This window comes from Dipodomys spectabilis, unplaced genomic scaffold, assembly GCF_019054845.1.
Source record: "Dipodomys spectabilis isolate Male_0828 unplaced genomic scaffold, ASM1905484v1 ptg000138l, whole genome shotgun sequence".
Classification (NCBI taxonomy): domain Eukaryota; kingdom Metazoa; phylum Chordata; class Mammalia; order Rodentia; family Heteromyidae; genus Dipodomys; species Dipodomys spectabilis.
Genome location: NW_024870815.1, coordinates 3,859,072 through 3,871,554, shown reverse-complemented (window position 1 = coordinate 3,871,554; position 12,483 = coordinate 3,859,072). Strand labels below are relative to the sequence as shown.

Genomic DNA, 12,483 nt, shown 5'->3' with positions numbered 1-12,483 from the left:
ATTGCTCGCATGTTGGTCCCAAGCCATTTGACTTTGTCAAAATTTACGGTCTGGTAAGACCAACAGATATTTATCTGTAGCAAAAAATAGAATATACTTTTAATGTTAAAGATAATAGGAGTATCAAAAAGATAATAGGAGTATGACATATGATGTAAGCCATAAAATGAAGGCTATATAGTTTACAGTACACATAAAACATAAAATAAGCTAAAAGCAATACACAATATTCAGCTGTACTTTACTATTGAACAGGGAACTGTTAGCAAGGTGGCTGGTCTAATAGTCTTTTTTTTCAATGTTTTATTGATTTTATCATTATATTTAAGTAATTGCACATAGGAGTTGCTGCAGAACAAAGCAGTTTATGAATACACTATATCTTGACCAACAATGTCATCCCTTTCAGCATTGTCACCCATGCTTCCTCTTCCCCCACCTTCCCTCACTCTTCTTAATTTTGTAGGCTACACATTGGATAGTCTAATGGTCTAATTCTGTTGGTCTTCTACATACCACCCTATTTTTACCCTATGCAGCCAGCAGAGATTAGCCCTTTCTTATTCATAGGTTCTTAGTTTAGTTATCTAATGGCTCTTGGAATTTCTCAGTTGAATTTCAGGACGATTTTCTTGGCTCAATATATTCTGTGAATGCTGACTGTTTTTCCCATTATCCCGGAATGTTAAGAGAAGCTTCCAGGCCTCTGGGTTTCATTAATTGTGTGCCTTTCCTGACTTGTACACAGCGATTGCACAAGGAGAAGCATAATAAGGATGGAGACCTGCTTCACTGTGATAAAGTTTCAGAATGCTACATGAGCAATGGTCCTGAGGCAGGACCATTTTCCTTTAGTATTATTGAGTATCCTTTCAACAAAAGCAACAGCATTGTTCAAGCATTTTTAATATAATACCTTATGTTACCTCTACCATAGCAATCAATTTATGAATTTATGTAATCATTTCATTGGCATTTGGGGAAAATATACTATTGGCTTTGAGTTTTTGTGAGCTTGTGAGATGTATGTGTTTAGCAGTGACTAATGATAAAATCAAACTATATTAACTCCTGTTGGATCAATACTTGTCATCTCTAAACTCAATGTGAATTCAGAGAAGTGTTTCTGAGCCTGGAAAAAATGAATTGTGGAACTGTGAGTTTTACAGGAAACTGCATTTTAAGGGAAGGATGTCACATCACATCAGTAGGAAAACAAAGGTTATGGTGGACTAGGTACATTGAATTTTCTCTCTTCACACTTTAAAAATGTGAAGTCAACCCTGATTGCACAACATGTATGGAGTTAATACCCTGTGAGTGAATGAATTAATTACAAAGAGGCTTCAGATTTGGAAAGGCCTGCTTCATATTGAGCATTGTGTCAAGACTTAGGGTATATCACGTACAATATGATGGCTATACAACTCCCACTCCATTGTTTGTCCTGTGAAGTGAATGGCAATTCTGTGTATTTATGTGTAGCTAGTAGCAAGTTATTGATTCACAAAACTGTTGACATTTTACATTATTAAAATCAATGTGATGTCCAGTTTTAGAGGAATTATAATGGATATGTTAATGTGAAATTTATCTTGTACAGATATAATTGTCACTTAGATGTATGCAAACAAGAGATCTTAGTATTTAAAACCTACATAGACAACTCTTCAAATAATGCAATTAAATAGTCATTTAATTGATGGCTTGAATGTCTTTGTCTCGTTTAGATACAATCCAAACACTGTGCTTTTGCCATAAATAATTATAATAAGCTAAGGTTTTCATTGTTTTATGTATATATGCCTTCCTTAACTGAACTTTTGAAATAAGAACCATCTTTCATGAACAAAATGAACAATATAAAAGATGCCCCCTACTTTATAATCTCAGTATTGAACTGGGAATATGATGATCTATGCCATTGTTTGTGTGCTTTTTCACATGAGGAGCTTTACTTGTTTCTACTGTTAAGGGGCAATTTCCACTGACGATGACCAGGTTTGGAGCATTTGTGCATTTTTCTATGTCAGGGAAATTGGTCAGCCTTTCACTGCTGATATTCAATAAGATTTATCAAATCCTTACAGCCACAAAATGATATTCTCACCAGCACTTAGAGAAAGGTATTCAGAACCTCATGGAAGTAACTAGTCTTTCAGAATGTAAGTGAGAATCCAAGACCCTGTGTTCAAGCCCAAGTGTACACACACACACACACACAAGCACACACACAGAAGTAGCATTTTGAATTTGATTCCCATATAGTTTCTGTGACTGATTTCTGATTTAGAAGTAGCATTTCTCAAGTAAGCTTTTTCAGATGAGCAAGTTAGCTTCGTTTTTAGGACAATATATTGATTGACTCGCATCCTAAATTAACTAGAATTTCTTTGGGGGGTGTGTCCAGTTTTCACAAAAATGGAGACAAATTGCAGGCCAAAAGAAAAAAATCAATATCAATGTTCTTTTTTTAACTTCCAGTGAAAGATCAAAGTCACATCATTTTAGCTCAGTCTTGTATATGTCTTCATTTTGCAGTGTTCCATAATCATAGCTGCTCTTAAAAGGAACCCCTATTAGAGATGTTCCAATAACCTACATTAAAGGAAAATTCTGTTGTTCAAACAACTGGCTTTCAGTAAGTATATCACTGAAGATTAATAGCTAAGAGAGATTAAAAAAAAACTTCAAAGGAAGTATTATCACTCAAAGGGGGGCCCCACCAACAAAACAGGTACATACCCAAACTGACTATTTTGGCTAATTTCACAGGAATGTGTGGGGTTTAGGAAACCAAGAAAGGTCCTGTCCACTAACAAGAGAACAAGGCCCACCAGCTCTCAGCCTAAAGAATTAAGGGGAGTGCATCACTTTTATAATAACAATCTAAAAATCTGCAAGATCTAATAATAATAATAATAGAAATAATAATGAGAAGAAACATTAAACAAAGAGGTAGTGTTCCACTTCCCAAACCTATCCAGAAACCAGAGCAACTCACAGGAGTCCGGCCAAAGCTTGAACACAGAGTAGGGAAAATAGGGCAGAATAGGTTTGGAGGGAATAAAGAACTGCAATCAGTACTGGGTAAACTATTGCAAGCCAAGGTGAATGGCAGGTCTAGGTCTTGGACAAGGAAAGGAAGAAAACTAACATTCACTGAGTGATATTCCTTCTCTATGAATGATAAACTAGCCAAATTTAGTAACAGTAAAACAATTGTCACTTTTTCATGCTCACAGATGTTGTGAGTCAGAAATTCAGAGAGGGTCACTAAGGGGGCGTGATGCCGGTCCACTAGGCTTAACACCTCAGCTAGGATGGCTGAGTGACTTCAATAGGAATGAATCAAAAGCCTGGGGTCTGGAGCCATCTGGAGGTGGGTTTCTTCACATGGATAAGCACTTGAGCTGGTCTCATCTGGAACTATGAACTCAAGCACCTACACACAGCATCTTTAAGAGTAGCCAGAGACCAGCTCTAGCTGGTCTAGATAGGAGGAAGGCTTGCCCTGGGAAGATTGGACTGAGCAAGATGGTTCTGAGGCAGTGGGAGGTGATGGGAGATAGGAGGATATGGCTCCAGAAAGGTCCTAGCAGCTATGTAGAAAAGCTCCTCAGAGTGCTTGGCAGTAAAGTGAGGGACATCTTACTGGGATTCTTGGGACTTTTCCAGTTGTGAAATAATTTACACTAGCAAGTCCTCTCAATATCTGGAAATGGGGGCTGAGCACGTAAACTCAGTGGTAGAGCTATTTGCCTAGCATGTGCCAGGTCCTGGGTTTGATGTCCAGCACTGCATGGAGGTCCAAATGCATTTACAGTTCAGGCTGTCAGCCTTTGTACTGCTAAGGCTCTGCTCCTCCAACCATCTCAGTCTTTCACGTTCCAACCCACCACTTCACATTTGACATCCAAGTCATTTGACAGCCCTTTCTGTTCCCTTATCTTGCAGTCTGCAACATTCTGAGTGCCCTATATGTTCTCTTTCAAATGATGTCCATTTTAAATGATGGCCATTGGTTCTTTCGCCTTTTCACTCTATATAACGTAACAGTGTTTGAGTTGCTTCATCTATCAAATTTCTGCATCTGTTGTGAGATTTGGGTTATTGTACATAGTAATAAATAACAGACTATGCTATTTAGATTATATATCAATGTGCACACTGCATAGAACTGTTTCTAGGACAAACTTTGTTTGCTCTATGCTTCTCTCATTTTATTTATTTTGTCTCCAAAGACAATAGGGTTATTCATTCCTGCTGCTCATTACATCTCAAGCCTTGCACCATTGTTCTGAATGCTTTTCCACACAACCATTCAGAGTTTGCCAACCCCAGCTAATATAAAGTTGTCTACTTCCTCTACTCACTCACTAAACTGTCCTTTAAGTTATAAGAATGTTTGCATGACATGATCAGGGGTCTTTCCTAATAATGAGTATGTGGTTTAGGATTTAATGCATGTGGATCTTTCTGTCTGACCGCAGGGATCCGCCGCCAGACAGCCCAATGTGTGAAGAAGGGTCATGGCTTGGTGAAGGCTACATTCTGTGACCCAGAAACACAGCCCAATGGGAGACAGAAGAAGTGCTATGAAAAAGACTGTCCACCCAGGTAAGCACTAACAGCATGTATGCCGCCTAAAGTGATACCTTAATTTTTTTATTTTATTTTTATATTGTGAGACTACAGTACAGAGGAGTTACAATTAAATGGGCAATATAATGAGTACATTTCTTATCAAGCATTGTTGCCTCCTCTTTGTTTCCCATTCCCATCCCTTCCCATACTCCCCCTCTCCCTCTACCCGGTCCTCCCCACCACACACACACCAAAGTTGTAAAGTTCGGAATGCTCAACCTCTCTAGCCATAAAAGAAATGCAAATCAAAACAATGTTGAGATACCACCTCACCCCAGTTAGAATGGCTGTAATCAAGAACTCTAATAACAACAGATGCTGGAGGGGATGTGGGCAGAAGGGAACCTTACTTCATTGTTAGTGGGAGTGTAAACTTGTGCAACCACTTTGGAAAGCAGTATGGAGGTTCATCAAAAGACTCCACATAGAGTCCCCTATGACTCAGCAATCCCACTTTTGGCCATTTACCCAAATGATCACAAACAAGACCATACTAAAGCTAGCAGCACAACTATGTTTATTGCAGCATTATTTACCATAGCTAAGATCTGGAACCAACCCTGATGCCTTAATTTAATAGGAGCCCAGAGCTCAGTGATAATGGAGGACAGTGGGCTTTGTTATTAGCGTAAATACCCAGAAAACCACAAGAAAGTTCTGCAGCTACGTTATCAGAATCTGTGTTGAACTTTGAGGACAGTTGCTTCTCACAGAGGAGTACTTCTCACAAAGATGGTGTGTATGCTTCTATGCTAAGACTATGTCCCAGGGTGATGTTCATGAGAACATTAAAGGCTAGGCTATTCTCATCTGAGTTCAAAGATTTGGACTATCTTATTCCATGGTTTCTTCTGAGCAAGAAGGTGTGTGTGTGTGTGTGTGTGTGTGTGTGTGTGTGTGTGTGTGTGTGCGTGCGCGCATGCACACACATATGGGGGGTAAGGTCCAAATGGACTCCACCCCCATTGAAGCAGGACAGAACTGCCACAGTTACTTCACCTTACTACAGCTCTTCCTATACCTCTTTTTCTGAGAAGCATTAAAGGAAACTTAGAATTGCAGTTGCTTTTGTATATAATTTTAGTTATGTGGCCTTCTCAGGGAAGACAAGCCAGGAAAGAGAGTCTCTAGTTACTCTTCTACAGAGTTCTTGGGCTTCCACGTGCTGTTTCAGAGCTAATGAGTCTCTGTGGTTAGACAGCAGCCACTGCACTGATGCCTGGTGCCACCTCATTCTTCAAAACTCCGCCTCTGTTGGGCTGGCTATCCTCTTAAAACCATAGCATTTCATTTTTGAAGTCAGTCTCCCAATGATCAAAGAAAGCTCTAAATAATATCACAGGTGTCTTTAGGAGGAGCAGGCCTGGGGTTGGAGGGGGAGAGCAGAGAAAAAAAGCACATACAAAGGAAAAGGTGATAGCAAGAGGGTATAGGCTGAGTTGAGCAGATATTTAAATACTTAAATATTGGAGTGATGTAGCTACAAGCCAAAGAATGCTGATGGTCACCACACTATGAAGAAACAAAGGGAGAATTTTCTCCTGCAAGGAGTGCAGCCCTGCTGGCACCAGATTTCAGCATAGTAACTCTGACTTTGGACATCTGGCTTCCAGAACTGTAAAAGATGAAATTTCTGTTGCAGTAAGCTACCAAGTTTGTGGTAATTTATCATGATAGCCACAGGGCACTAAGGCTGTTCAATGCAAATGTATTCTCAAACCTAGTAAGGACAAAGGCAATCAGTCCTTCCACCAAACCATAGATGTTCCAAAATCGTTTCCTTGGGGTATATGACAGGGATTTGGGGAATAGTACAAACATTACACTCCCTTAATAAGCTTACAATCCAAAAGGCAATATGGTACCCATGTGCACTGGAAAGATGAAGCTGTTGTCAGGGCTGGGGCCACGAATGTTTGGTCCAGAGTTCTGCCGCCTGGCCATTGTCCACAGAACCCCTCTCTTCATCTTTAGGCTGTAAATGCTGCAGTTAGAACAGGGTGAATGTATCCACATGCTTTTTCAGCTGTGCACACGGACACAGCTTGTTGATCCAGGGGACAGTGGATCAGCCCCCTCCCATGAAAGCTTGACAGCATGTAATATCTGATGCACACACAGGAGTCTGGCAGCCAGATAGTTACTATGCATCCCCGTCAGAGAAAATGTGATGCCCTGTGCTGGCTTTTCTTGCTGAGCGGATGATCCTTCTCCAGCAGTGGCCTCTGCCTTCTCTATTGTCACACTTCAGGGAAGAGGACAGCTCATCTTATTCCCCAGCTTCTGCTGCTATGTTGGAAACACAATTTCCCCAATCACTCAGAACAGTTTGAACATTATATTTAAGGACTAAGAGCAAGCAAAAAATAATTCAACAAATCTAAAAAATTACGTGCTAGCAGTTTTTGCTACGATATAAGCTACTTTTCCTTTTGCTGGCATCTGACTCCTAAGTCTGAGTCCCTTTGATGCTATTTCTGTACAGGATTAAGACCAAGGCCCCATTAAAGATCAATAAAATTAGCAGATCAAGCCTGAACTGACTCAGTTCAAACCTCAAGCTAATAGCATTGCCTTCAGAGGGAGAGTTTAGTGATCCCAACAGTGGCACTTCTGAATTCCAGAAATAAAATATCCTTGTTTCATTTGGGTACCCAAGGAAATGGAAAAACCTACATGTATGTTTATGTATGTGTATGTAAATGTATATAGCATTCATACACACATTATGCACATGTCTATAATATGTATATATTTCGCATACAGACACACATTTATGTTGAAAATCAATGATATCTGTATTGAGGGGATAATTTGATTCCAGCTACCTCGTTTTTTGAAATTTCTTTTCTTTTGTTGTATATACACAGTACCTTTCCTGTATCCTTAGTTTGCTTATTTAATTCATCTGGACTAAATTATATTAAGTAAAGTAAGCCAGAACCAAAGAAACATAGGTTGCATGTTTTCCTTCATTTCTGGCATCTATAAATCTACAAGTAAACACACTGAATAACTGAAATAAATAATGCTAGGACATGATAAACTATATAGGACTCTAGTCATTAGCATACAGAGGTCAAAGGAGGCTATACATAGGAATGGAGGACAAGGCTCAATATCTATGTATAGATGATCACATAGAATAATATCCTATGAGATAAACTCCAAGGAAAGGAAATAAGAGACATTCTTTAGTTGCAATTGTTGCTGTTTTTCTTTTCTTTCCCTTTGCTTGTTTGTTAGTTTTTGTATTTGGTAGGCTAAGGCAGGGCACATAAAAAGGTGGAGCAAGGATGAACAAATACAACAGTGACACTCACTAGACACTATGTGGAAAATGAACTGGCTATCTTAAGGGTACCAATGCAGGGGAAGACTGGGAGAGAGCCATGGAAGGGGAGACATGGTTCAAAAAGCATTGTACTCATTACTCATCACCTGATTCACGTACCTGTAACCCCTCTGTATATCAACTATGCAGTAACATTTTTTTAAAGCAGTGATTAAGAAGTCACATATAGGCCACACGTTTATAATTCCACCAATTTGGGAGTCTGAGGTAAAAGACTCTCAAGTTCAATGTTAGCCTAGACTCCATAACAATACCCTATCTCAGAAAAGAAAGACTAAACAAAAGAAAGTCACATATGGAGTTTTTTTTTTTTATTAAGCAGTACATCTTTGTTCAAAGAGATAAGCCTGTCAAACTGAGTCAGAGATTTTCGACTCCTGAAAATGTTACCTAAATACAAAATTTCTAGAAATGCCATTCTAATGTAGAATATAAAAATTGAAGTAGAATTCATGAGATATTCAGGTACAGTAGTTAGTTTTCAGAAATCCTTACTTATCACCACAATTCAGCTTGCACAAATATTTATAAAGTAGTCAATAGATGGGGGTAAATATTACTCCCACAAAGTATAGAAGGAAATGAGATTCAGAGAAAGTTGATGCATATTCTGGAGAAAACGGTTGGAGAGGAAAATAGCAGTTCAAAAGTACTTACTATATTCCAAGTCCCATACCATCATACCATTTAAACCTAGTAGCAACCCCAGAAACTACCATCTCCCTGAGTGATAGATATTTTATATTATTGTGTAGATGGGGACATTAAAGCTTCCACAGATTTCCAAATCTGGATTTAAACTCATACCTGTCTTCTAAGAGGCTTTGGCTTGTTCCACCACACCATGCTACTACAATGATCAGAATAAGCAATGTTCAGGATGACCCCTAAAACTTAAAAGATGCCTCTCTTAGAGAGCCAAATGTGGCGGCCCACACCTATAATCCCAGCAATCAGTACGCTGAGATAAATGATCATGAGTTTAATGCCAGCCTTGAGACAGGAGACCCAGTCTCAGAAACCAAATAATTTTTTTTAAAAAAGAAGATATTCTAAAATACAAAGAAACTGGCATGGTGGTATATGCCTATAATCCCAGGATTTGGGAGTCAGGAATATAGTTCAAGGCCAATCTGGGCTCTATGGAAAAGTGATGTCTGAAACAAACAAATGTACAAATACAAAAAAGTAATGAAAATATATGAATGGATAAAACTCTAACTTCAAAATTATTAGGTGTGCAGATCAACAAAGGAATTTATTTCTTAAAAAGTAACCTAATTTGTTTATAAAGAATAAAGTAATAAGTGAAGATGGGTCTATCCACATTATTTATTTTTCTATGCTTATCCTAGTAATCAGTTTCTCTTGGATATGAATTTCAAGTTCCAACGTTTTCTTCTATCACTTTATTTCCATGACATCTGTAAACTTTACATTTATAACTCTCACTTCCCCTCCCAAAAGATTTCCTCGGCAAGGTTTAATCTTAATTTTTCAATCATTTGTCCTTAGTCACATCTTGTTTTTACATCCAATTTTGACATTCTGTACTCTTTCCTAAAAGAGAATTCGAGACAGACACTTTTAAAGATTTAATAAAAAAATAATCTTTTTAAAAGATTATCTCAACCTAACAAATATGTGTGACACAGCCAGAGGCTTTCAAGACCAAAGCATGTTCCAGGAGAAAGTGTCCCGTCAATGTCAAAGAAATTCTTTGGAACTGAAATCCATTTGACTCCAGACAGAGGTCATCTGAGTTTCTTCTTCCTGTTGACTTCTCTCTGAACTTTGGTTTTTTAGCAAAGCAATGCTCTGTGAGCCTACAGATGTGAGAGTACATGGCCATATCCAAAGTACTCAGTAAACATCTGATAGCAATTCATTCCACTCTGGCAGCTGTGTCATTCTTCCAGTACATGGAAGAATGGCAGATGATTTCATTCAAGGTTTTCTAACCTCAGCACTATTACATTGGACTGCATTATTCTTTGGGGGGAGGCAGGTTGAGGCTCTCTGAATATTGTAGGAACTTTAACAGCATCGTCTTCTCTAACTTCTAGCAATAGATGCCTGCACTTTCTCTTCACTGGTGACAATGAAAAATGTCTTCAGACAATCTCAGAAGTCCCTGAGGACTAGTGAGAAGCAATGTTTAGCATTGCCAAGTTTGTGAAAAGCCCATGGAAAGGGAGAAAAGACATAATGACATGTGTAGGAGACAATAAGAAAGTTGATTCATAGCGACCATGCTGAAGTTAAACTCTAAAGACATGGTTCATACAGAGCAAGGAAGGAGGCCAATTTATGTTATACTGATGGCTAGAATTTGGACTGTAACTGCTATTAGGGCAAAGATTAGTGGAAAGGAAGATAGAAATGACAGAAATTGATTTTTAAAAAGAAATGACTGTTCTGAGAAAGAGTTCCAATTTTTTAGTTAACTGAGTATTGAAGGTTAGGAAAAGTGAAGAGACCTGGGGTGCTATACCCAGAGATACCCCAGCAAGCACAGCCACAAAAATTGGTGGAAGCGACAGATAAAAGAGAGGCTCAAAGATTCTCCTGTTACTCCAAATTCATCTAAGGGAGGGAACTTCCCAGGATGACTATTCATAGATACACAGGCGCACACTCATGTATGATGTATAAAGCAGATTCCAACAGCAGAGTCCATAAAATCAGGCTCAAGCCATTGAGTTTCTTTAATGTTTTGAGACCCCATAACTCAGGCCAGCCTGGAAGGCACCTGTCTCAGAGCTTCCCAAGGGCTAGGATTACAGTTATGCACTACCACACCTGGCTCAACTCCACTGTGTGAAGATAAATTTCAAGACAGACAAGTCTGCTTCTTTGAAACCAAGAGCACTATTTATCTTGAACCAAAAAACAAACACTGACTTCACAATAAAAGTCATCAGGCACCTTGTACTGATACTTTGGCCCTCTTCTCAACACATTCTGAGTCTTCAATTGGACTCAGAATATTAATATATTTTTAGGGTTTTTTTTTTGGGGGGGAAGTCTGGTGGTGGGGCCTGAACTCTGGGCCTGGGCACTGTCCCTCAGCTCTTCAGCTCAAGGCTAGCTCTCTACCACTTGAGCCACAGTGTCACTTCCGGCTTTTTTCTTTTTGCTTATGTGGTGCTGAGGAATTGAACCCAGGGCCTCAGGCATGCAAGGCAAGCACTCTACCACTGAGCCACCTTCCCAGCTCCTATATTTTTAGTTTTTATTGTTATTATTTTTACTGTTACAGTAAAGGTGATGTACAGAGGGGTTACAATCACCTAAGTTAGGCAAAGAGCACATTTCTTTTTAAACAAAGTTACCTTTTCTCTCATTTTCTCCCAGTTTATCCCTCCTGACACTTCCAAAAAGTTGCATAGTTCATTTTCCACAGTGTCTAGTGAGTGTCACTGCTGCATTTTGTTCACTCTTTGTCCCATCATTTTTGTGCTCCCTTTTGCCCTACTCCAAACAGATAAATTTACATATAAAGATACAGAAAACAAAAACAATGACAAAGGAGAAAAAAAGAAAGAAAAGGAAAACATAGGGGCTGGGAAGGTGGCTCAGTGGTAGAGTGCTTACCTTGCATTCATGAGGCCCTGAGTTCGATTCCTCAGCTCCACATAAGCAAAAAGAAAAAAGCCAGAAGTGGCACTGTGGCTCAAGTGGTAGAGTGCTAGCCTTGAGCTGAAGAGCTGAGGGACAGTGCCCAGGCCCAGAGTTCAGGCTCCACAATCGGACTCCCCCCTACAAAAAAAGAAAAGGAAAACATAAACCTCTTGTTTCCATTACTTGGAGTTTATTTCTATAAACAACAACCCAATTAATAAATGGGTTAAAGATTTAAAGAGAGATTTCTCAGAAAAAGAAGAAGATGTTGAGTATCTCTGGGCATAAAAGAGATGCAAATCAAAACAACGCTGTGATTCCCCAGTTAGAATGGCCGTTTCAAGAAAACTAACATTGATAGATGCTGATGGGGATTTGGCCAAAAGGGAATATAAATTTGTTCAACCATTCTGAAAAAGTGTGGAGGTTCCTCAAAAGACTAAATATAGAACTTTGCAATTATGCAGCAATCCCATTTCTGGGTCTTTATCCAATAGAACAAAACAAGGCCACACTAAAGCTACCAGGACATCCATGTTCATTGCAACATTGTTTAGCATAGCTGAGATATGGAATCAATCCACATGCCCCTCAGTGAATGAATGGATCAAGAAAATGTGGTATATATGTACAATGGAATTCTATGCTTCCATCAGAAATAATGATATTGCACTATTTATAAGGAAATGGAAAGATTTGGAAAAAGGTATATTAAGCAAAATAAGCCAGACCCAAAGAAACATAGGTTGCATGGTTACCTTCATTTGTTGCTATTAAAAAAAAAAACCTCTCATATTAGTGCAGTGAGAATCAGTGACATAGATCTAGTCCTTTTAAGACATAGATCTAGACTTTTA

General features: G+C 38.9%; 1 protein-coding gene across 1 annotated transcript in view; it reads left to right on the top strand.

The window, feature by feature from the left end:
- Adamts12 (ADAM metallopeptidase with thrombospondin type 1 motif 12) overlaps window positions 1-12,483 on the top strand; it is a 237,724-nt gene that overhangs the window by 177,058 nt on the left and 48,183 nt on the right. Inside the window, exon 17 of the mRNA XM_042690638.1 lies at window positions 4,494-4,620. Coding sequence (XP_042546572.1) covers window positions 4,494-4,620 — 127 coding nt within the window. The remainder of the gene's footprint in view (window positions 1-4,493; window positions 4,621-12,483) is intronic.